Source organism: Lacerta agilis, chromosome 9 (genome assembly GCF_009819535.1).
Source record: "Lacerta agilis isolate rLacAgi1 chromosome 9, rLacAgi1.pri, whole genome shotgun sequence".
Taxonomy (NCBI): domain Eukaryota; kingdom Metazoa; phylum Chordata; class Lepidosauria; order Squamata; family Lacertidae; genus Lacerta; species Lacerta agilis.
The window spans coordinates 70,291,157-70,316,961 of NC_046320.1; the positions used below are offsets into that span (position 1 = coordinate 70,291,157).

Here is a 25,805-nt window from a genome sequence, read left to right on the forward strand (position 1 = left end):
CCCCCGGGCACACAGCTGCCCCACACCAGCCCCCCTTCCCCAGTAAGATAGGTTGTGGGGTTTGTGTGCACTTTATGCATAGTTTTTCCACTTTGCAAACTGTGCCCAAAGGGCCAGCAAGTTTGGCACCCCCTGCTGGTAAGTGCTGGGTAGATTCTTTTTCCAGACTGAACATAGCCAGCTCCTTCAACCATTCCTCATACGGCTCAGCTCCCAGACCCTTCATCATCTTGGTCACCCTCCTCAGCACATTTTCCAGCTTGTCAACATCCTTTATAAATTGTGGTGCCCAGAACTTAAATTGTGCAGCCCCGTTTAGGGAAGTTTTTAATGACTGATGTTTTAATGTATTTTTAATCTTTTGTTGGAAGCCTCCCAGAGTGGCTAGGGTAGAAATAATAAATTATTATTATTATTAATAACTGGACACAGTATTCCAGGTGTGGTCTGACCAAGGCAGAGACTTCTGTTGATGCAGCCTGGAATAGCATTTGCTTTTCCTGCTGCTGCATCACACTGTTGACTCATGTTCAGCTTGTGTTCCACTAAGACCCCTAGATCCTTTTCATATTTTACCACTGTCAAGCCAGGTGCCCCCCATCTTACATTTGTGCATCTGGTTCTTCCCAGCTAAGTGCACAACGTGACATTTGCCCCTGCGGAAATACATTTCCTCAGTTTTGGCCCAGAACAAAAGGCAAGAACATGTGTAAATAAACGATAAGGCCCGGGGGCCGGATGTGGCCCAATCGCCTTCTAAATCCGGCCCGCAGTCGGTCCGGGAATCAGCATGTTTTTACATGAGTAGAATGTGTCCTTTTATTTAAAATGCATCTCTGGGTTATTTGTGGGGCACAGGAATTTGTTCATTCCCCCCCCCTCCAAAATATAGTCCGGCCCCGACAAGGTCTGAGGGAGAGTGGACCGGCCCCCTGCTGGAAAAGTTTGCAAGAGCCCCTCCCTTATTCCCCTTTCCCAACGCTTAAACACAAAAGCCACTCTTTGCGTTGCAAATCGTTTTACTGTACCCAGGCAAGTGGAGAAAAGGTGGTCAAGGGGTTCCTTCTGCCTGTCCCCCTCCACCCCACGGGCTTAGGGGTGTGTGTGTGTGTTGCATGTTGGGGAATTGTCCCATGGCAATTGGCAGGGAAGATCCGGCCCTCTTTGGGGGGGGGGGGGAGTTAACAGCTCCAATACAATGCAGAGAGGGGAGGTGCCAGCCACACTTTCCCCAAAGGGACAGAATTCCCCCCCCTTTGCGTCCTGGTGAAATCTCCGCCCTTCGCTCGGCTGCCGGCACAGGCCGCTCACGAGTCCAGGAATCTGCTTCCCAAGCCAATGCCGTCGCCGCCTCCAGAGAGAAGCCCCCCGGGGTCAAACATCCGTCATCTCGTCCTCCAGTTCTGCGTCGTCCGGCTCCCCTTCGGCTTCCTCCTCCTCCTCGTCTTCCTCTTCCGACGTCACGTCCGGGTCGTTGGCTTGAGACAGGCACTTGGGGCAGGAGCAAACGAACAGGTAGTTTTCCCTGCAAGGGGGCAGAGGAGGGGGAGAAGGGGGTGGCTGCCGATTACGATGGCGATGATTTCAGTTTATTATCCTCCCGACACGTAAGGAATCTCCAGAATGTCAAAAGCATAAAGCGCGGCGGAAATTAAAAACAACGAAACCATGTATTATACCAAACATTTGTACTGTACTTTTGGAACTCCCTGCCTGTTACAGGTAGGTAGCCGTGTTGGTCTGCCGTAGTCAAAACAAAATAAAAAAATTCCTTCCAGTAGCACCTTAGAGACCAACTAACGCATTTTTCGCTCCATAAGACGCACTTTTTTCCTCCTTAAAAAGGGGAAATATCTGTGCGTCTTATGGAGCAAATGGTGGTCCCTGGAGCTGAATTTCCCAGAGGCCAAAAGATCATGCTTTTTATTTTACAAAGAGAAAAGGGGGTGTTGAAAGGACCCTGCTCAGCAGCTGATCAGCAAGAGATCGGGAGAAAGATAAGAGTCCCGGCTCCCTTTCAGCCCCGCCCTCCTTTGTTGAATGTGCTGCAGAGAGAGGTTGTTTGTTTCCCCAGCAACATGTGACTGGCTGACTAGATTATCTGTCAGGAAACAGTAGAAACGGCTCCCTTTCCTTAAGATTTTTCAGAAATGTGAGTTGAACTCCATAAAAACGCGGCTTTTCCTCTCTGCTTTTCCCCCTTTGCAAAAAAAGCTGCAAAACTTTTAGCTGATCCTAAAAAAAACCAGGCCTTTTCCCTTTGCAAAAAAGCTGCAAAACTTTTAGCTGATCCTAAAAAAAACCAGGGCTTTTCCCTTTGCAAAAAAAAGCTGCAAAACCTTTAGCTGATCCTCAAAAAACCAGGGCTTTTAGAGGAGGAAAACCAGAAAAATATGGCCCGGTGCACCCTATGGAGCGAAAAATACGGGTAAGTTTGTTCTTGGTCCCTTGCCTGTTGAGACACTTTTCTGTGCCTGCTAAAAACCATTTTTAGCAGAGCAAACCATTTTGCTCTGGAAGGTAGGAGATTCCGACTCAACATCGGGGGGGACGACTTTCTGGCAGCGAGAGCTGTTTGACAGTGGAACGGTCTCCCTCGGGAGGTTTTTAAGCAGAGATTAGGTGGCCATCCATCATGGATGCTTTAGCTGAGATTCCTGCATTGCGGGGGGGGGGGGTCAGACTAGATGACGCTTGGGGGACCCCTTCCAACGCTACAGTTCGTTTTAGCCAAGCCTCCCCAGACATTCGGAAAGCCAATGCGGGATTTAAGCTGCTTTTTTTTCCGTGGGTGGTTGTTTTACACTTCCGAAAGTCTGAAATTACAGTTAATCGTTCCTGCTGATCATTTCATTGCGTTACCTTCTGCTTTGAGGGTTTTCCTTTTGCAATGAATTTTGTGAAATAAATAATAAACTCCGTAGGATCTACTACGAATTTTGGAAAACGGTTTCTCTGCCTCTCTGCTATCTGTTTGCCTAAATCATGACCCAATTTTGCAGGGTGGCTCCCGAGAACGAGGAGCAGGTTTCTCGCCTATATTGGGGAGCTGTTGGGCGTCATTTTGAATCCCAATGGCAGACTGAACCTTTCAAAACTTAGCCTGGTTCTATATTGAAGATCAGGCAGCAACCTAGAGCTAGGCAGCTGCCATTATTACAATTACAGTAAGTATTCATTTTTATTTATATCCTGTTTTTGCCTCGGACCAGGACCGAAGGAGGCTTACACAAATCAAAAGAACCCAATTTTTTTGGTGCTTTGAGTCCACACAAGGACAGCTGTGCGCAGGATTCGTGTACTTGCAGGGGGTTGGAATACATGACCATTGGAGGGTTCCCTTCCACAATTCAAACAGGCAAAAAGCCAAAAACATATACAGTCGTACCTTGGATCCGTTCCGGAAGTCCTCTTGACTTCCAAAACGTTCGGAAACCTAAGCGTGGCTTCTGATTGGCTGTCGGACGTTCGGGTCCCAAAGAACGTTGGCAAACCGGAACACTCCCGGGTTTGCGGCGTTCAAATAATAATAATAATAATAATTATAATTATTATTATTTAATATTTATACCCTGCTCATCTGGCTGGGCTTCCCCAGCCACTCTGGGCGGCTTCCAATAAAATATTAAAATACAATAAAACATCAAACATTAAAAGCTTCCCTAAACAGGGCTGCCTTCAGATGTCTTCTAAAAGTCTGGTAGTTGTTGTTCTCTTTGACATCTGGTGGGAGGGCATTTCACAAGGCAGGTGCCACCACCGAGAAGGCCCTCTGCCTGGTTCCCTGTAACTTGGCAGCTTGCAGTGAGGGAACCGCCAGAAGGCCCTCGGCACTGGATCTCAGTGTCCGGGCTGAACGATGGGGGTGGAGACGCTCCTTCAGGTATACAGGACTGAGGCCGTTTAGGGCTTTCAAGGTCCGCACCAACACTTTGAATTGTGCTCAGAAACGTACCGGGAGCCAATGTAGGTATTTCAGGACCGGTGTTATGTGTGGTTCAGGAGCCAAAACGCCTGAGCACCAAGGCGTTTGGGATCCAAGGTACGATTGTAAAAGATAATAGCTAAAACGCAATTAAACTGCAGCAGAATTGAAACAACTGACAGCTTCAACACCAAACGGACCCTTTAGTCTAGCTGGGGTCTCTCTTATCTGCCCCCTAGGAAGGCTTAAGTGGCTGCACAGTGGCCAACCAGATGCCCATTGTGGGAAACCCACGAGCAGGATCCGAGCACGAGAGCAACTGTCTCTCTCCTGTGGTTTCCAGCAACTGGCACAGCGGTACCTTGGTGCTCAAAAAACCTGGAACCCAAACAATGCAAACCTGGAAGCAAGCGTTCCGGTTTGCAAACTGGTTTCAGAAGCCAAACGCGCTCCGTTTTGAGTGTTACGCTTCCGATTTGAGTGCCACACTTCTGTTTTGAGTGTTACGCTGAGCTCTGTCTCTTTTTGCTATTTATTTTGCGTTTCTGTTTTTGTGGCTCTCTTTTTTTGTGACTGTGTGGAACCCAGTTCAGCTACTGATTGATTGATTGATTGATTGTGTGACTGCAGTTTATTGCTTTCATTTTATGGATCAGTGGCCTCGCTAGATAGTAAAATTCATGTTAAATTGCTGTTCTAGGGGTTGTTTTTAAAAGTCTGGAACGCGTTAATCCATTTTGCATTACTTTCCATGGGAAAGCGAGCCTTGGTTTTGGAACGCTTTGGTTTCGGAACGGACTTCTGGAACGGGTTAAGTTTGAGAACCAAGGTGCCACTGTATTCAGAACCATTGCTGCCACCAGCTGTGAAGGCAGAACAGAACCTCCCTCTGTCCTCCATCAATCTGCCTCGTCCTCTTTGGAAGCCACGCAAAAATCGCTGCCTCCTGTGGCAGGGAGTTCCGCTGTCTAACCCCACGCTGTGCAAAGACGGATTTTCCTTGCATCTGCCCTGAATCTTCCAACGTTCAGCTTCGAAAGGATTCCTCAATGGGGAGCTACGCCTCTCCTAATATTACGTTGGCAACCGTTGGCATCAAACTTTGCTGCCCAGGCTTACCGGAGGGTCTTGTTCCGGCTGTGGCGGCTTCGCTCCCGTTGGCAGCAGTCTAAGTAGCTGATGCAGATCTCCTGTTCGGGAATAAGGAATTAATTAGAAAATTGGGGAGTCCTTGGAGAATACAGGAAATAAAGTAGAAAGGTTGCGAGGACTCCGGCCAGGACGGCAATAAACAATGGTTTTCTCTATTTTTGTTGTTGAAAGTATAAAAAAAATTCCAGTTACGATTGTTAACGCCATGACAAGGCCCTGTTTCGTTTATTTTTCATCAGCTATCGCTTCTTAGTTTTATGGTCAAAGTGTCACTGGAATTTGTTTTATACTTTCAACAACAGAAATAGAGAAAACCATTGTTTATTGCCGTCCTGGCCTGAGTCCTTGCAACCTTTCTACTGCATTTTTCGCTCCATAAGACACACTTTTTTCCTCCTAAAAAGTAAGAGGAAATATCTGTGCGTCTTATGGAGCGAATGGTGGTCCCTGGAGCTGAATTGCCCAGGGGCCAAAAGAGGATCATGCTTTTTTTATTTTACAAAAGAGAAAAGGGGGTGTTGAAAGGACCCCGCTCAGCAGCTGATCAGCAAGAGATCGGGAGAGATAAGAGTCCCCGGCTCCCTTTCAGCCCCGCCCTCCATTGTTGAATGTGCTGCAGAGGGAGGTTGTTTGTTTCCCCAGCGACATGTGACTGGCTGATTAGATTATCTGTCTGGAAACTGTAGAAAAGGCTCCCTTTCCTTTAGAAGCTGCAGAAATGTGAGTTGAACCCCATAAAAATGGAGCTTTTCCTCTTTGCTTTTTCCCCTTTGCAAAAAAGCTGCAAATCTTTTAGCTGATGCTCAAAAAAACAGGCCTTTTCCCTTTGCAAAAAAGCTGCACAACTTTTAGCTGATCCTGAAAAAACCAGGGCTTTTCCTTTTGCAAAAAAAGCTGCAAAACATTTAGCTGATCCTCAAAAAAACAGGGCTTTTAGAAGAGGAAAACCAGAAAAATATTTTTTTTTCTTGTTTCCTCCTCTAAAAACGAGGTGCGCCCTATGGTCCGGTGCTCCCTATGGAGCAAGAAATATGGTACTTTATTTCCGGGAATAAGGAATTGCACACATTGAAGGCATTGACCCAAACAGAGTGGCATGCCCAACATTTCATTTTAGACCTCTGTGTATATTTATCTACCTATTTTCTTTTTAATTTCTATGTTAAAAAAGAGCTTGCTACTTGATGTTTATCTCTGTAGGTTATTTCATCTTTGTTCTATCCAGCTTTAAATTAAAAACAAAAAAACATATGCTGTGTTTTTCTGTGTATAAGACTATATTTCGCCACAATTTTTTAAAGTTTAAAATTGGTGGTTATCTTATACAGGGAACGTTGCAATTATTTATTTCTTAATTTGGGGCTCAAAAAAGAGGGGTTGTCTTCTACACGGAAAAATGCGGTATTTATTTATAATGAAACATAACGAAACATAGTTACAGCTGCCAAATTAAATAAAAGCAGGAGGGAATATCTAGAACTGAGCGCATAGGAACAAATTCCCATACCAAGATAATTTAGTATCGGACGGTTCCAAGTAGCACAAACGGATTTGTGTTATCCAGTGCCTTATTGCTCCTGTACATAATAATAAAAGTACATTTCATAAATAATAATATTCTGTTTTGTTATTGTTATAGCTTGGTGGTTTCTCTATTTATCTGTGCTTTTATATTGTGAACCTTCCTGAGGTCTTTTGATGAAGAGCGGTATGTAAAACTAATAATAATAATAATAATAAACATGATAAAGGCATTCTCAAGGATTGGATTCTTACAAATACTGCAACAGGTTAAGATCTGGTGAAGTACAATAACAACTTTGTAAAATATACAGTTTGGGGTTCCCCCCCCCTTTATTTTCACTTCTACATGGGTTCTGTCTCTCCTTTTATTTCTCTCTCGTTTATTTGCGTCTCACCATGTTTAGTGCACATATAATTATGTACGTTTTGAATTTTCAATAAAGAAGTTTTTTAAAAAAATAAAAAAATGATTAAAGGCATTCTCTTGCTCTCTGGTTCTCAACATACTTAACTGTAAGCGTAAACATGCATACAGTGTCCCAGATTTTAGTTTGGTGAAGGTAAAGGGACCCCTGACCATTAGGTCCAGTTGCGGATGACTCTGGGGTTGTGGCGCTCATCTCGCATTACTGGCCGAGGGAGCCGGCGTACAGCTTCCGGGTCATGTGGCCAGCATGACTAAGCCGCTTCTGGCGAACCCGAGCAGCGCACGGAAACGCCATTTACCTTCCCGCCGGAGCGGTACCTATTTATCTACTTGCACTTTCACATGCTTTCGAACTGCTTAGGTGGGCAGGAGCTGGGACCGAGCAACGGGAGCTCACCCCGTCGCGGGGATTCGAACCGCCGACCTTCCGATCGGCAAGCCCTAAGCTCTGTGGTTTAGACCACAGCGCCACCCGCGTCCCTAGATTTTAGTTACCCATTCCTAACTTTGGGACACGTCCCAGCTCTGGAGATGCCCAATGTTTTGCAACAGGGCTGAAAAAAACTCAGGCCCCTCTCACCCCCTGGAGGCTGGTCCATTCAGGAGAATGAGACACCGACCCGCCCACCTCATTCTGGCTTAGAATCACAGAATTGTGGAGTTGGAAGGGACCCCCAAGGGTCATCCAGTCCAACCCCCTGCCACGCAGGAATCCTTTGCCCAACACGGGCCTCGAACCCATGGCCGATTTTAGGGGGTTGGACAAGATGACCCTCGGGGTCCCTTATGGAACTCTTTCTCTCTTTCTCTCTCTCTTACTAAACAACCAGCCCAAGGCCCATCAGCTTCCTCCTTCTCCTTAGGTTTCAGCTTGCCGTTGCAGAACTCATCCGGGAAGAAGAGGAAGATGCACGACCTCTAGCGCCACCTAGTGTTGGTCTCCTGGACCCCTGCCCTACCGGTTTCCGAAGGGCCACCCCACAGCCCCCAGGGCTCTCACCTCTCCCGGCCCGATATCCTCCAAGGCCGTCAGGTGCAGGAGGAAATTGTTATCCGGGAACGAGGTCTCGGCATTGGGGATGCAGCTGTGGTTACCTGAGGAAGGAAGCAAGCAGAGCGGCCATGAGCTTCAAGGAACCATATCCTGTGTGATATTGTTTTGAAATATGAGAGCCATCTTCAAATAGCTATAGGTCTGCCACGTGGAGAAGGGAGCAAGCTACTGCACTTTTCTCCTGCTCCGGAGGGTTGGACTCGAACCTGTGGCTTCATGTTACGAGAAATGAGATCCCGGCTCAACATCAGGATGAACTTTCCGCTGCTTTAACAGGGGGAATGGACTCCCTTTGAGAGGTGGCGGGCTCTCCTTCCTTGGAGAGGTTGGATGGCCATCTGTCATGGATGCTTTAGCTGAGATTCCTGCATAGCAGGGGGTTGGACTAGATGACCCTCGGGTTCCCACACGATGATTCTGTGAAAAGTGTTTGGGCAGACTATTCCTGCTCTGCTACTTACAGCAACTCTGCAGCATGTAGAGGCCAGACCCTTCGCAATTCAGAAACTCCCCTGTCTCTAAATCGAAGAGGGAGGAAAGAAGATATGAGAGGCAGTGCCGGTCTCTTGATAATCCCCCCTTTCCCAAAGAGAATCCTAAATGCAGGAATCAGGACACAGTATTACTCTCACGTGGGTGGTGGTATACAGACTCTCCATCCTCGGAGGTTTCTAAGCAGAGGATGGATGCACACCTGTCAGGGATGCTTGAGTTGCGATTCCTACACTGAAGGGGGTTGGACTAGTTGACCCTGGGTGTCCCTTGCAACTCGACGATTCCATCATTACATTTATGCCCCACCTTTCCTCCAAGGGCCTCAAGGTGGTCCTCTTCCTCCCACCCGTCCCTGGGCGACGTCAAGGTTCAATCCTGCTTCACCAGAGCATCGGAGGAGATCAAGCACCCAGCCCATCAGGCAAAAGAACAAGATGGATCTTTGGCCTGATCCTGCAACGCCTGGTCTTCTGCTCTCCAAAGCAGAATGCGCCTGGAGGTGAGCCATGCATGAACTCAACGCAGTTCAGCATCCTTACCAGTTCCTTGGCGATGGCAGGCAGTGGCATAGCGTGGGATGCCAGTGTCCCGGGGCAAGACCACTATCAGAGCCGGGCAGCGGCAGTGATGGTGGTGGGGTTATTTTATTTTATTATTTTTATTTATTTCGTGAAATGTTTACACCGCTTGATTGTTTTTAAAGAAAACCCTCAGAGCATTTTCTTTCTTTTTTCTTCTTCTGAAATTATGCACACGCTTCCCAAATTTTGCAGCCGGGACAACCCATGCTATGCCACTGATGCCAGGCACATGACAACACCGCCACAACCAGGGGGTGCCGAGCGCTGGGCACCTCCCACCCATGAAGGCACGCCTGGCCCCCCGTCGTTCAAAGGCCCCCCTCATTTCCCGTTCACTGACCTCTCTCCATGTCCTTGTATAGCTGGTTTATGAAGGCGTCCAACTGCTCTCGCTCCCGAGGGGGTAACTCCAAGGCATCGCAGGCGTGGACCCACTGACTCAAAGAGCTGGGTGGTGCCAGAGAGAGAGAGAGAGACAGATGGCTTCAATTCCTTCCATTTATAGAGTCTGCCTCTCTGCGGAAGCTGGCAAGGAATTGCCGTCGGGGTGCCACCACGAAAAGCGCCCTCATTTCGCTGGGCAGCGGCACGCCACAAATCACACCTCCAACTCTGGGACGTCTAAAGGATTTGAGGCAATCCATAGGCCGCCGCCACTGAAAACGGGGCTAGCCAACACGGTGCCCCTATCCAGACGTTCTACAACTCCCATTGGTCCGGGTCAGCATGGCCAACGACCAGGGATTTTGGGAGCTGTGGTCCTAAGAGAGCACCGCATTGGCAGTGCCTTAAAAGGAAGGCCAAAAACCGTTATACCCATTTTGCAGGCAGCGGGGAAGAGCGACTGAGGTGGAGGGCCAATGGCGTCTTCGTGGTGACTTCACAGAGGCTAAAACGTGATTTCAACCGGGGAATATCCGAGCCACTGAATTCCACTCACCACAACCAAGGACTGTAGTGCCAATTAGTATTTTTCATATACCAATGAAACTCGGCTGACTGGGTTGCCCCAACGTTACATCTCGAATGGCTGAACTTATTTAGAGCAACGGAGACACTTTCTATGTATCTGTATCTGGAGAAGCCTACATCTATCTATGTCCAGAACTGTCTTACTGAGCCTTATCTTCTGCGGGTGGCGCTGTGGGTTAAACCACTGAGCCTAGGGCTTGCTGATCAGAAGGTCGGCGGTTCGAATCCCCGCGACAGGGTGAGCTCCCGTTGCCCGGTCCCAGCTCCTGCCAATCTAGCAGTTCGAAAGCATGTCAAAGTGCAAGTAGATAAATAGGTACCGCTCCGGCGGGAAGGTAAACGGCGTTTCCTTGCGCTGCTCTGGTTCGCCAGAAGTGGCTTAGTCATGCTGGCCACATGACCCAGAAGCTGTACGCTGGCTCTGTCGGCCAGTAAAGCGAGATGAGCGCCGCAACCCCAGAGTCGGACACGACTGGACCTAATGGTCAGGGGTCCCTTAACCTTTATCTTCTGCAGCAGCAAGCTATCTGAAACTTTCTCTGCTTCCAGGTGGCGACTGGTACCGGGAAAAACTTCTGCTGCACAAGGATCTCACCTGAGATTCTCATGACTACCTCAGTACCGTCTACCAGGACTGGCAAGGACTCTCCGGGGTTCAGGCAAGGGGAAGGAACCGGGGACTTTCTGAATGAAAAGCTCTGCCCTTGATCTACAGCCCTTCCGGCTAGTTCCTCAGACCGCAAAGTTAGTTCTGGAATACAGTGTATTCCGCTAAGTCCTAATTAACCCCCAGAGCGACCAGGGGAGTTCCTGGGAGAGGCTAAAATCCACCTGAACTTACCTGGTTCCTATCCCTTGTCCGTTGGTGCCGACGAGGGCGAACAGCGACCGGAAGCCTTCGGGGGAAAACCACTGGCAGGAGGAGATAGCAAAGAGAGAGAGATAAATGGTTTTGGTAAACGGCATCCCTGCCCCACATGCTGAGTGCCTCCTGGGACACTAGAGCAGTGGGATGGGGGGCCCACCTTCTCTCGGTCCCACCACCCTCACAGGGACACTTGGTGGGGACGAGGGACAGGGCCTTCTCAGTGGCTGCCCTCAGAAAACTTTGGAACTCCCTGCCTAAAGAAGCTAAACTTCTTGCTGTCGTTCTGCTGGCAGGTGACAACGGTTTCATTCCGAAAGGCCTTTGCGAACCGAGCGCTTTTAACAAAAGAGCTGGTGCCGTGATGTTTTCATTGTGATTATGTTTCATATACCGTATTTTTCGCTCCATAAGACGCACTTTTTTCCTCCAAAAAAGTAAGGGGAAATATCTGTGCGTCTTATGGAGCGAATGGTGGTCCCTGGAGCCGAATTGCCCAGGGGCCAAAAGCAGATAGTGCTTTTTATTTTACAAAGAGAAAAGGGGGTGTTGAAAGGACCCCGCTCAGCAGCTGATCAGCAAGAGATCGGGAGAGAGATATGAGTCCCGGCTCCCTTTCAGCCCTGCCCTCCATTGTTGAATGTGCTGCAGAGGGAGGTTGTTTGTTTCCCCAGCGACATGTGACTGGCTGATTAGATTATCTGTCTGGAAACTTTAGAAATGGCTCCCTTTCCTTCAGAAGCTGCAGAAATGTGAGTTGAACCCCATAAAAAATGGGGCTTTTCCTCTTCGCTTTTCCCCCTTTGCAAAAGGAGCTTTGCTTTTCTCCCTTTACAAAAAAGCTGCAAAACTTTTAGCTGATCCTCAGAAAAACAGGGCTTTTCCCTTTGCAGAAAAACTGCAAAACTTTTAGCTCATTCTCAAAAAAAACCAGGGCTTTTCCCTTTGCAAAAAAACCTGCAAAACGTTTAGCTGATCCTCAGAAAAACAGGGCTTTTAGAGGAGGAAAACCAGAAAAATATTTTTTTTCTTATTTCCTCCTCTAAAAACGAGGCGCGCCCTATGGAGCGAAAAATACGGTATTTATAGATGGGTTAGGAAGGAATAGGAATATTTTATTGGCCAAGTACATTTTCCAACATACTTGGAATTTTGCTTCAGCTATTTGCTACAAATAGGTATATATTTGTAACTAGATATAGCTATATAGTTTTAGTTCCATTAATGTTTGGTTGTTTTGAATGACACCCCGCTATGTTTTAAGCTGTTCTTATTTTATCTGTAAGCTGATTTGCATCCCTGTAAAAGGGAGAATAATACAGCGGGACCTCAGTTGTCAAACGCAATCCGTTCCGGAAGACCGTTCCAATTTCCGAAACGTTTGGCAACCGAAGCGCAAAGGGCGGTTTGCAAAGTCAATGGAGAAAATTGGGGGACGGGGGACTCAGTGGAAAGCCGTTCGAATTCCGAGGCTCGTTAAAAAACAGAAGCAATTACTTCCGGGTTTTCAGAGTTTGGGTTCCGAGACGCTCGAAAACCGAGGTTCCACTGTAAAAATAATAATAATAATAATAATAATAATAATAATAATAATAATAATAATAATAATAGAGTCTCAATCTGGGGGGAAAGGCAGGATGTAAATCAATATACAGTGGTGTCCTGCTAGACAAAAATAATTTGTTCTGTGAAAATTTTCGTCTAGCGGTTTTTTCGTCTAGCGAAGCGGCAATGCAAACCGCAGTTTTTGCTAGAAGAAAAAAAAATCGTCTTGCGAGGCAGCCCCATAGACAGTTTCGTCTTGCGGGGCAGCCTTCCGCTAGACGAATGCCTTCGTCTAGTGAGTTTTTCGTCTAGTGAGGCATTCGTCTAGCGGGGCACCACTGTACAATTTTTCAGGAGAAGACAGGCCCCTGAATCTTTCTCTCTGGAAATTCGGGAGTCCAAAGTATTTGACGGGGTCCAGAAAACGCCCCAAAGGGCATCTATTCCAGCCCCTGCTAAAGGAGAAACCTGGAGCCTGGAACTGCTCCCAGCTACAAGGATGCTGGATTTACCCTGCTGAGATGGTCGTCGTAAAGGGCTTCGGTGAAAAGCACACGCAGGACTTCCAGCTGGCCCTGGAGGGGTGGAGGAAATCACAAGTCATTCAACGCCAAGGGAATCCATGCTTGATTCTGTCCCCGCAGCCTTCTCGAACCAGGACGTTTTGGACTACAACTCCCAGCCCATGAGATCCTGCCCACACTTCTCTCTGGAGTCCTAACATTTTACTAAAATCTGAGATAACAACAGGATCAGACCAGCAGCGCACAGAGCTCTGCATCCTGGGACCAACCAGATGCCTGCAGGAAACCCGCAGGCGGGATTCGAACGCAAGAGCCCTCTCCCCTCCTGTGGTTTCCAGCAACTGGTATTCAGAAGCATCGCTGCCTCCGACGGTGGGGGGCATAATATAGTCATTGTGGCTAGTGGCCATGAATAGCCCTCTCTTCCTCCGTGGATTTGTCCAATCCTCTTTCATTGCCTCCTGTGGCAGGGAGTTCCATAGGTTAACCACGCTGGAGGAAATCAAGATAATGGAAATTGCAGGTTGGTGTCGTATCGACCACTGCGCATGCACAGGGTAGGCAGGTCCAGGGTAAGATGAGGACGCTTCCTTTGGGTCAAAAGAGACAGGCAGGAAGAAAGAAAGAACCCCAGAGTCACAGAACCAAAGAGCTGGTACTCCCAAGGGTCATCTAGTCCTACCCCCCCTAAATGAACGGATCACCAGCCCCAGAAGATCAACCCTTCCATTATCACAGGGTCCCCAACCTTAAATTTATCCCCCAGGAGTTTGTGGACGATCTCCTCTTCCTCGTTGGCTGTTTTGCTGCAGAACTGAGCAAAGAGTTTGATCCACCAATCTTTGTCCTTCGCCTGCAAGGAAACAAAAGAAAAAAAGCGGCTTTTACTTCTCTCGATGGAGGGAGCTTCTGGGGAACGACCGAGGAAAGCAGATGTTGAAAGACACCCCCCCTCCGTCTAGACAAGGAGTGGGGAACCACCGTCCCGTGGGCCAAATGCAGCCCTTCAGGGCTCTTCACCTGGCCCCCGGCATGCTCCCCCCCTGCTCCCCCCTCTCCCAGACCCTGCACTCTGCTCTCCTTGCATGCTTTGGCCATGCCTGAACTGCAAGAATCACAGAATCTCAGCACTGTAGACTTGGAAGAGACCGCCAAAGGTCATCTAGTCCAACCCCCTGCAACGCAGGAATGACAGCTCGTGTCTCCTGCTTGCCTGGGCGGAAGAGTGCGGGCCAATGTGTGTGCGCATCTCTCTGGCGTTTGCTGGAATGCGGCCGGCTGTACTTAGGCGGAAGTCACAAATCCTGCTCTGCCCACTATTGCCAGGCAGCCCTCAGAAGCTCGCCCAAGAAGGAATGTGGCCCTTGGGAGCCCCCAAAAGAACTTTTCCAGCCCAAACCTAGCCTTTCTTTAAAGCCAAAATAATTTTCTTGTTTATATGCCGCCCAGATGACTGGGTTGCCCCAACCACTCTGGGCAGCTTCCAACAAAAGATTTTAAAAACACAATAAAACAACAGACCTTAAAAAATTCCTGGCACAGGGCTGCCTTCAGGTGTCTTCTAAAAGTCAGAGACTGGTTTATTTCTTTGACTTCTGATGGGAGGGCGTTCCACAGGGAGGGAACCTCCAGAAGGCCCTTGGAGCTGGACCTCAGTGTCCGGACTGAATGATGGAGGTGGAGACGCTCCTTCAGGTATACTGGACCAAGGCCGTTTAGGGCTTTCAAGGTCAGCACCAACCCTTTGAATTGTGCTCGGAACATACTGGGAGCCAATGTAAGTCTTTCAAGACTGGTGTTATGTGGTCTCGGCGGCCGCTCCCAGTCACCAGTCTAGCTGCCGCATTCTGGATTAGTTGTAGTTTCCGGGTCACCTTCAAAGGGAGCCCCACATAGAGCGCATTGCAGTAGTCCAAGCAGGAGATAATCAGAGCATGCACCACTCTGGCGAGCCAGTCTGCGGGCAGGGAGGGTCTCAGCCTGCGTACCAGATGGAGCTGGTAGACAACCGCCCTGGACACAGAATTGACCTGCGCCTCCACGGACAGCTGTGAGTCCAAAATGACCCCCAGGCTGCGCACCTGGTCCTTCAGGGGCACAGTTACCCCATTCAGGACCAGGGAGTCCTCCACACCTGCTCGCCCCCCGCCCCGCCCCCAAAACAGTCCTTCTGTCTTGTCAGGATTCAACCTCAATCTGATAGCCACCATCCATCCTCCAGACACTGACAGAAGGCCACTGATATTGGGTTACCACAAACCGCAACACAAACCTGCTTGACAGTTGCAACCATTCTGGCCATGAGCATGATGCTCGAAGTCTCGGGGGGGTAATGGATGTTCCTGGAGAAGAAGGGAAGGAAAGGGATTTCTTCTTCACATAATCACAGACAAAACAGAGGGGAAAGCAGAGTGCTCCAGCCCTAGCAGAATCTACCCCAAATAATAATTAACTGGTGTTGTTGTTGTTGTTAGCTTTTTTTTTTCTCCCGCTCTTCAGCCAAAACCGGCTCCCACAGCATCTTGCAAATATCTGCAAAGGAAGTCCCTGACCTTAGAATTTCCTCTTCTCTGGTTTTTATCTGTGCATTTTTTGTTGAGTTGTGTTGTTTTTTTAAAGAAAATTGCATACTGTCCTTCACCTGTAGATCTCAGGGCGGTTCACGCCGTAAAAATACAAGCTAAGAATGCTAAATCCATAATAAACCAATAAACCCCCATTCTCCGCACCCCAAAGCGGCTTTCAGTTGCAATGGCAAAAAGCGACCGAAAACAAACAATTGGGTTTAATAATAATAATAATAAGAGTTATTTAAGCAGATGACCTCCCCAAGGTATTTTGGAGGGTTCTAAAAGGCGAAGGCTATATTTTGTTTTCAGGGGCTGCATGTACAGTTGTCGGTTTTTCAGGAATAATAATTGTTCTTTAAAACCTTGGTGCCCCATTCATCTAGGCAATGGGGGCACACCTTTTCAGTCAGCCAAAAGGCTTCTAAAGTGGCTCATCTGAGCAACTAAGCCCTGCAGCCTGATTTCAAAGAAACAAAACCCCAAAACCCTCTTTTATACTCCCAAGCCCTCTCTGCTGCAGACACAAAAAATCACTTTATTTGTTGTTGTTGTTCAGTCTTTCAGTCGTGTCCGACTCTTCGTGACCCCATGGACCAGAGCACGCCAGGCACGCCTATCCTTCACTGCCTCTCGCAGTTTGGCCAAACTCATGTTGATAGCTTTGAGAACACTGTCCAACCATCTTGTCCCCTTCTCCTTGTGCCCTCTATCTTTCCCAACATCAGGGTCTTTTCCAGGGAGTCTTCTCTTCTCATGAGGTGGCCAAAGTACTGGAGCCTCAACTTCATGATCTGTCCTTCTAGTGAGCACTCAGGGCTGATTTCCTTCAGAATGGATAGGTTTGATCTTCTTGCAGTCCATGGGACTCTCAAGAGTCTCCTCCAGCACCACAATTCAAAAGCATCAATTCTTCGGCGATCAGCCTTCTTGATGGTCCAGCTCTCACTTCCGTACATTACTACTGGGAAAACCATAGCTTTAACTATACGGACCTTTGTCGGCAAGGTGATGTCTCTGCTTTTTAAGATGCTGTCTAGGTTTGTCATTGCTTTCCTCCCAAGAAGCAGGCGTGTATTTATTAAATCTGCATAGCCGCCTGTAAGGACCATGCAGTGGTTGCTCGCGAGTAACGAGGCAAAAGTCCAGCCTGTCTTTTAACAGATTTATTGTGCGTACTCTACAGTGCAGAGCTACAAGTTCCATGTCTGTATCGATCGCTCGCAGAATCCGGGAGTGGCCCCTTCCGGTTGCGACCCCAACTTAAGATTTTCAGCACCCCCAGTCTCCGCCTCCACTCTTTGCGTTTCACCCCTCTGCGCGGTTCGGGCGACGGAAATGGCGTGCCTCCCTCCTCGCCCGCTGAGCGAGGGGAGTGGCAGGGTCTCCACAGCATCCCCAGAGCCTCAACACTCAGGGTTCCTGGTTGCCTCACCTTCCCCACTGGAGATGTCACTGTTTACTCCCGCTGGAGGAGGTGCTGCTGGTCAGGTGGGGTCGGGGCTCTCTGTAACATCCCAAGAGCCCTTCCACCACCTTGCGCTGAACCGGGGACAGTTCCCTGACACCGCCCTTCGTCCTCACGTCTCAGGGTGGTTCGCGACACCGGAACGCGATGTTTTAAAAAAAACCCTCAAAAAATGAGAAATAAATACCTCCAGGCCTCCTGCAGTTTGCTGAGCGGGTGGTGGGGGTCCTGGCTGGAAGGCCCCAGGCACAAAACCTGGTGATACTGTTCCCAGGCAAGCTGGCGGCACTCTGCGCTGCAATAAGCCACCTAAGGAGAAATAGGAAATGAAGCACAGCTGTCACCTAAGGGGACTCTGTCAACATCCAGGGAGCGACGGGAGGGCAGCTGGCTAGCCCCCAGCTGTATCAGCTGAACTGCCGGGCGAACTCTGAAGTCTGGTGCAACGAAAACAGTGACTCACACTCCTCTGAGAGCAGAGCACACTCTATCAGCAGATCGCACTGCGCAACAGAATTGACACTGAGAAGTGTGCAGGAGCATATTTACAAGCAAGATTTATTAAGCGTAAATCAGGAGAGATAAAGACACGGCGTCTCTCTCTTTCGTCTTCCCAGAGAGACTCTCAAAAGCAAAAGCTACAGGTGAAACACAAAAAATCAGAATATGGTGGAAAAGTCCATTTAGGTAAGCAATTGTTTTCATTAGCTACTGGAGTTTAATATATGAGATAGACTCATGACATGCAAAGCGAGATACGTCAAGCCCTTGCTTGTTATAATTGTGATGATTATGGCGTACAGCTGATGAGAACCCCAAATTAACAATCTCAACTTTGGGGTTCTCATCAGCTGTACGCCATAATCATCACAGTTATAACAAACAAAGGCTTGACGTACCTCGCTTTGCATGCCACGAGTCTATCTCATATATTAGTTTCACCTTTTAAGTTGAATTACTGAAAGAAACGAAACTTTCCACGATATTCTAATTTTTCGTGTTTCACCTGTATACACAAAACGGAAATCCCCAGCAATCTGTGCTGGTGTGGGGCAGACATGTGACACATGTAAAAGCCCCATGCCTGCAGCTCCACCCCCCCCCCCTTTGGCACAGCCCTTCGGCAGCCGGGGAAAGGCTACCGAGATTTCCAGGCCATGCGAGGGGACGCGATCCGCCTGCCTCCCACTTACTTGGCAACCGGGGCAATGTTGGTGGAGCTCCTTCCGAATGCTACACTGCTCCGGGTGAGGAAGGGCTTGGAATTTCCCCAGGAGCCTCTGCGCATTTTCTTCCGCCGTCTCCAGCGCTCGCAAGCAATGGTCGCAGGCTGGAGGGGTGATGGGGGTAAGGAAAGAGCCAGGAAGGAAAGTAAGTGTTGGAAATGTAAAAGGGGCACTTTTTCACATGTGGTGGGATTGAAAAAATTATAAAGAGATATTGGGAAAGGATCTACAACGAAATGAAAAAAGATGTTTAAAATAACCTTTGTTTAAAAAAAAAAAGACCAAGAAGCTTTCTTATTAGGTACTAGATGTACCCGGCCACGCGTTGCTGTGGCTGTTGCAGAATAAAAGTAGTGGTTTGTTAGGTATAGAGGGTATTGTGGCAAGGCGGGGTGGTGCATAGTTTTGGAGACGTCCACTGGAGGGCGCTATATTGTTTTGCATAAAATCACGTTTTCACCGGTGAAAGGTGTGCTATCTGTACAATGTAAGTACGCACAAACGCTCCCATGTGGCCATGGAACGTTGCGTCCAAATTTCAACGGAATCGGTCAAGCGGTTACGGAGAAAGGTGATCGGTCACAAACATCCACCTTTTACATTTATATATATATATAGATTACAGGAATGGACATATCAAGATCACAAAAGAATTTATTTATGCATGCAACTACGGCCGCACGGATACTATTAGCACAACACTGGAAAGAAGGTGTCCCAGAAGGTTAGAATAATGGAATATGTTGAAATGGCAAAACTGACAATGAAACTAAGACGAAAACTAATTTAAGGAAGAATGGAAGGTGTTTATTGCATATATACAGAAGCAATGTACACGGGTTAATACATTAGCAGGGTTTTACAAGTACTTGTAATTTTGTTATGAACAGATCAGTAATTTAAATGGTTTTTAAATTTTACAATGGACATGCGGTATGTTGATTAATTATGGAACCAAGGAAGGGACAAAGTCCATTTGTTTTCTTTTGTTTTGATGTTGTACAGTGGTACCTCCGGCTGCGGACGGGATCCGTTCCGGCCGGATCCCAAGGTTTTTGCAACCGGAACCGGAGAGACCGCTTCTGTGCACACACGCACGGCGGTAGAGCGCTTCTGCGCATGCAGCAAAAACCCGGAAATATACTTCCAGGTTTGCCACTTACGTGTCCCGAAGTTTACGTAACAGGAGGGATACGTAAGCGGAGGGTACGACTGTAATGTTGATGTTTTTTTTATTTTTGGAAAATTAATAAAATGTTATCAAAAAAGAAAGAAAAGAAATGAGCCATTAAGGAAACACAGGATCTCCACGTACAGTCATACCTCGGAAGTCGAACAGAATCCGTTCTGGAATTCCATTCAACTTCCAAAACGTTTGAAACCAAAGCGCGGCCAATAAGAGAGAAAAAATGGTGTGTGTGTGTGTGTGCCAAATTTTGTCCTCGCTCAGGGCACCAGAATACCAAAGGTACACAAGGTATACAACACAGGATACAGAAGTCCTTACAGTAAAGGGTAAAGGTAAAGGTAAAGGGACCCCTGACCGTTAGGTCCAGTCGCAGAGGACTGTGGGGTTGCAGTGCTCATCTCGCTTTATTGGCCGAAGGAGCCGGCATACAGCTTCTGGGTCAGCAAGCCCTAGGCTCTGTGGTTTAGACCACAGCACCACCCGCATCCCTACAGTATCCTAGGTTATCCTAAATTACCCCTGCATTGCAGGGGTTGGACTAGGTGAGTATCCAGAGCTGCAACTCCAAAGGACTTCTCTGTGCACACTGGAATTTCCTCTTGGTTCCCTGCCCTCTTCAGCCCCTCAGCTGCACGCCCTCAGAATCAGCAGCGTGGGGTCGGGGGAGCCTCTGGAGCAGATTTTGGGGGGTTCACAGGGGTAGGAGATGAAATGCAAATCCCGTGGAACCCCCTTCTGGCACAGCGTGGGATATAGTCCAATTTCTAGATAATACACAACAAGATATACAGGTATGCACACACCCCTATGCACATGTTGTATTCAACAATGCAATGTCTTCTGCCCAAATGGATTGAGAGTGCCAGTGTGCTCACCTCTATATTTATACAGGGCATTCCAGAGGAACTGCGCGGACACCACCGGCTTCTCAATGAAAATCGTTTCCCCCTTCTTGATGTTTCTGGTGGCGAAGAGTCCTTTGCCCTTTTAACATTGACATAACAAAAGATAATAAGAAGCTTGGTTTGGAGACAGGAGGGCAGCGGAAAGGAGAGAGAAGCACCACATGGAACCAGAGGTTGCCTGGTCACCTGGGGCGAGCTAAGAAACAGCTCCAGGCGACCAGGCACAGACAAGGAGCTTGGATTTCTTGCTGAGGGCAGCTCCTCTTCAAAGAGGTTCAAGCGCATCCTCAGTTATGGCATCATCTGGGTGGAGGCGAATGACCGCACTACCGTACCCCAACGAGTCGTAAAAATAATCCGTAACACACACTGGGGGGTGAAAGGGCACACCAGGCTAAATGGGTACCTGCCCCAATTTGGTCTGATCCAGATTATCTGGGCTTGCTATTAGCGGTCTTTACCCAGTGAACGCCAGTTGTGCCTCAACAGCAGAAGCTAATGCTAATCAACACAATACAGGTGAAACTCGGAAAATTAGAATATCGTGGAAAAGTCCATTTATGTAAGCAATTGTTTTCATTAGCTACTGGAGTTTAATACGTGAGATAGACTCATGACATGCAAAGCGAGATATGTCAAACCTTTGCTTGTTATAAATGTGATGATTATGGCGCACAGCTGACGAAAACCCCAAAGTTGATATTGTTAATTTTTCGAGTTTCACCTGTACACATTTTCCCCTCTGGGATAGCTCAGTCTGTAGAGCATGAGACTCTGAATCGCAAGGTCATGGGTTCGAATCCCAGGTTGGGCAAAGATTCCCGCATTGGAGGGGGTTGGACTAGATGACCCTCGGGATCCCTTCCAACTCAACTTTCAATTATTCTAATGGGCTGGGTGCCCACTTGTGATTCCCTGCAAACAGCATTCAGAGGCGCACAGCCCCCAGCATTGCCATGGCGGCTACTAGCCACAGTTAGCCTCTTATCTTCCATGAATTGGTCTAGGTAAAGGTAAAGGGACCCCTGACCATCAGGTCCAGTCGTGTCCGACTCTGGGGTTGCGGCGCTCATCTCGCTCTATAGGCCGAGGGAGCCGGCGTTTGTCCAGACAGCTTCCGGGTCATGTGGCCAGCATGACAAAGCCGCTTCTGGCGAACCAGAGCAGCGCACGGAAACGCCGTTTACCTTCCCGCTGGAGCGGTACCTATTTATCTACTTGCACTTTGACGTGCTTTCGAACTGCTAGGTGGGCAGGAGCTGGGACCGAGCAACGGGAGCTCACCCCGTGGCAGGGATTCGAACCGCCGACCTTCTGATCAGCAAGCCCTAGACTCTGTGGTTTAACCCACAGCGCCACCTGGGTCCCATGAATTGGTCTAGTCCCCTTTTAAAGACATCCAGGTCAGTCGCCACCATAAAGGAGGCAGGTCTCTTCTCCCTGCTCACAGCAAGTTGGCAGAGCAGGCATCTGCCTATGGGCCCCCATGCCTTTTAGGGGCCCTGCGGGAATGGATCAAAATTATGTGGATTTGTTTCGTGCAATAAAATCGGTTTATTAAAATTGTCGGTTGGCAAAATCAAAAACGCATTAGGAGGTAATCCGCGAGGGGTCTCTGCAACAGAGTCCTGCAACTTGATCTGGCCAGGAGGGGCCCACCTAGGCCAGCACCCTGAGCTCACAGTGGCCAACCAGTTGCCCATTGCAGAGAGCCAGCAAGCAGGATTCGGGCGCAAGAGCCCTCTGCCCTCCTGCCGCTTCCAGAAACCGGGATTCCGAAGCGCTCCATCCTGGCTAGCAGCCCTGCATAGATCAATTTTCCGCGTCCGAACTGAAATCCACAACCTGCCCAGGAAGAACCCAAGAAAAAAGCCTTGCCAAACCTCTTCCCGCCCCAGCCCAGCATCCTGCCCCCAACCAGGTGCCCACGATGTTCCCCACAAGCAGGATCCAGCGCAGCATCAGCTCTCCCCGCTTGCCAGCGCTCAGGCGGGGTTACTCGGGAGCAAGTCCCGCCGATTTCGCTGGAGGCTCCCTCCCACCTTTTGGCAAGCTGGCACCATCGCCAGGTCGGACCGCAATCCGACGCCCCACTCCAGGATGGCAGTCTCAGCTGATGTAGCGGCGCTGGCCCGGGCGTGGTTGCGCTTGGGGAAACCCGGCTGGATCCGGCCCCAGGAGCCCGCATCTCTGCAGGCAGGCACCCAGCCCTGCGCATCTTTGCTGGCATCCTGGCACCCCCGGTCCGCGCCCCCCCGCTGCAACGGAGGTCGCTTTGCGCCCTGGGCGCATTGGAGGATTTGCTTCCTTTGCAAGCGCGCACAGCAGCCAGCCGCTGCAGCTGCAGCCTTGCGTTTCCCTGCAGGATCTGGCAGCGGGGAGAGGGAGGGAGGAGATCGCCTTCCCTGCAGCAGAGGAGGATCCACTGGATCCGCAGCAGCAGGAGGTGGGGGGTGTGCAGGGAGCGGCTCCCCTCTTGCTCACCTTGACGTTGCTGATGAATCGCACCTCCAGGGCTCGGCGGGCTTGGCCGGCGGGGTCCATACAAAAGGAGAACGTGTCACTCATGGGAGCCGCCATCTTGGCCCAACTCTGACCCTGCCCGCCAGGAGGAGGAGCAAGAAATGCAATTGCAATCGCGGGAGGGAGGGATCGCAGCTCAGTTTGCCCGTCGGGATTTCAGATTTGCGTTGCCGTTGCGTTGCTCGCCGTGCCTTTCCCCGCAAGGAGCGCCAGGCGGCGCGCGCGGCGCTCCTCCCGGGTTTGGCTCCTGCCGCAGCGACAACAACCCTGCGAGGTAGGGGAGGCCAAGAGGCTGCTGCTGCCGGGCCCGAGGCTCCGCCCAGAGAAAGCTGCCTGCAAAAGTGACATGAAAGCTGGAAGCATCCACCTCGCCGCGTGGGAAGCCCTTGCAGACAACCGCAGTGCTTCATCCTCAAATGCGCAGTCCTCCATTGCCTCCCGATCATAGCCGCCAACTCCTAGTGGCCGGAGTCCCTTCAGCCACCCCCCCCCCCCAAATAAAAATATTTGTGTCCCCCTCCCCAAGTTGATGGGCATTGCCATTCAAATAGTTTGCATGTGCCATGTCTTGTGATTGATTACAATGGGTGGCGCTTTCCTGCCCCCTTCAATATTTTATTCAAGTTGACACCCCTGCTGCCGAGACAGATGCCAACCAGAGTTGGAAGCAGGTGTGCCACCTGCGGGACCGGCCCCCCAATTTTCTTTTCTTTTATTATTTTCGTAACACTCGATGAAGAGGGCTGATCACTGAAGAATTGATGCTTTTGAATTCTGGTGCTGGAGGAGACTCTTGAGTGTCCCACGGACTGCAAAAAGATCAAACTTATCCATCCTTAAATAAATCAGCCCTGAGTGCTCACTGGAAGGACAGATCCTGACGTTGAGGCTCCAGTACTTTGGCCATCTCATGAGAAGAGAAGACTCCCTAGAAAAGGACCCTGATGTTGGGAAAGATGGAGGGCACAAGGAGAAGGGGATGACAGAGGATGAGATGGTTGGACAGTGTTCTCAAAGCTATTAAAATGAGTCTGACCAAACTGCGGGAACAAGTGGGTAGCCGTGTTGGTCTGCCATAGTCAAAACAAAATAAAAAATTCTTTCCAGTAGCACCTTAGAGACCAACTAAGTTTGTTCTTGGTATGAGCTTTCGTGTGCATGCACACGAAAGCTCATACCAAGAACAAACTTAGTTGGTCTCTAAGGTGCTACTGGAAAGAATTTTTTATTTTGTTCAAACTGCGGGAGGCAGTGGAAGACAGGAGTGCCTGGCGTGCTCTGGTCCATGGGGTCACAAAGAGTCGGATACGACTAAACAAGAACAACACTTGATGGCGAGGGGAGTGGGGGGAGAGAGAAACCTCCTTTGTCTCTTAACACGGCAGGTGTACCCATTTCCGAAGCAAATTATGCCCCGGGGTGATGGTGTGGGATTGGCGCCTCCTTGTGGCTGAGGACATTCAGCAGTGCATCCAGTATCCTTGTGGGGAGAGGCGGGGGGGGGGGCGCTGGTGGACTGCTAGCTTAACATAAGGAGAGCCTGCTGGACCAGGCCAGTGGCCCCTCTAGTCCAGCATCCTGTTCTCACAGTGGCCAGCCAGATATTTGTGTGAAGCCCTCAGGTAGAATCCAACCACAAGCCATATACAAGTAAAACTCAAAAAAATAGAACATCGTGAAAAAGTCCATTTATGTAAGCAATTGTTTTCATTAGCTACTGGAGTTTAGACTCATGACATGCAAAGCGAGATATGCCAAGCCTTTGCTTGTTATAATTGTGACGATTATGGCGTACAGATGATGAGAACCCCAAAGTTGAGATTGTTAATTTGGGGTTCTCATCAGCTGTATGCCATAATCATCACAATTATATATATATATTTACAAAGATTTTATTGGTTTTCCACAACATAACAAATACAATTACAATAAGACAAATACAGCAACAACAAATACAACAAACAGAACAAACAAACAAAAAATACAAACCCACACTGGAACACCAACTCTCCTTTCACAAATTAAAATCTTATTTCAAATCTAATTAGGGGACTTCCCCCTTTTCTCTCCTGTGCTTCCATTTCCAATTTACTTTAATAACTTTCTCATCTCTGAAAATTAAATCAATTACCATCAAAATGTCTGAATATAGCTTCTTAATACAAAATGTAACTTCATAATACAAATTATTACATCTTAAAACAAATCTTAACTCCTTATTTTACTAAAACTGCTGCTAATATTTTTATTCTAACCTTATATAGTATTACACTATTCTTATACAAAAAAACAATCCAAGTATCTCTTCATAATCATCACAATTATAACCAGTAAAGGCTTGACGTATCTCGCTTTGCATGTCATGAGTCTGTCTCATATATTAGTTTCACCTTTTAAGTTGAATTACTGAAAGAAATTAACCTTTCCACGATATTCTAATTTTTCGAGTTTCACCTGTATCTCTCCCCTCCTGTGGTTTCCATCGCTGCCTCTGACCCTGGAGACAGAGCAGAGCCATTGTGGAGGATAATCAATATTAATAATAAAACAGTCCACAGAATGATCCCAGTTTCCCTAAAATACAATAAAGGCTGGGGGGGGGGCGGCGTGGGAGGATCAGAGCACTGCTCGAGAATGGAAGACGCAAATGACATCATGATGTGAGCAGCTGTTGTTTATTTATACGATTGTTTCGTTCCCTAGAGATTCTTCCGACTTTACAAATTCACAAGGGAATTTAATAAAACGAAGACGGCATTATGGTTATGCAGGCAGGACCAGCGACGAGCTCGTGGACTGCGACCCCCAAGACCACGTCCACACACACACACACACAGAGAGAGAGGCAGTTCAGGATCTCGGC

At 48.6% G+C, this 25,805-nt stretch overlaps 1 protein-coding gene across 1 annotated transcript; it reads right to left on the reverse strand.

The window, feature by feature from the left end:
• Positions 1–1,266: 1,266 nt before the first annotated feature.
• Positions 1,267–23,126, reverse strand: SMYD5 (SMYD family member 5). The gene is made up of 13 exons (XM_033161031.1): positions 22,904–23,126; positions 20,390–20,498; positions 18,293–18,429; positions 17,287–17,408; positions 15,337–15,406; positions 13,813–13,917; positions 13,053–13,115; positions 10,972–11,042; positions 9,499–9,605; positions 8,544–8,600; positions 8,029–8,123; positions 5,045–5,115; positions 1,267–1,525 (listed from the first exon to the last, which is right to left on the reverse strand). The coding sequence occupies exons 1-13, from the start codon at positions 22,997–22,999 to the stop codon at positions 1,375–1,377; spliced, it is 1,254 nt and encodes a 417-aa protein (XP_033016922.1). The 5' UTR covers positions 23,000–23,126; the 3' UTR covers positions 1,267–1,374.
• Positions 23,127–25,805: the final 2,679 nt, after the last annotated feature.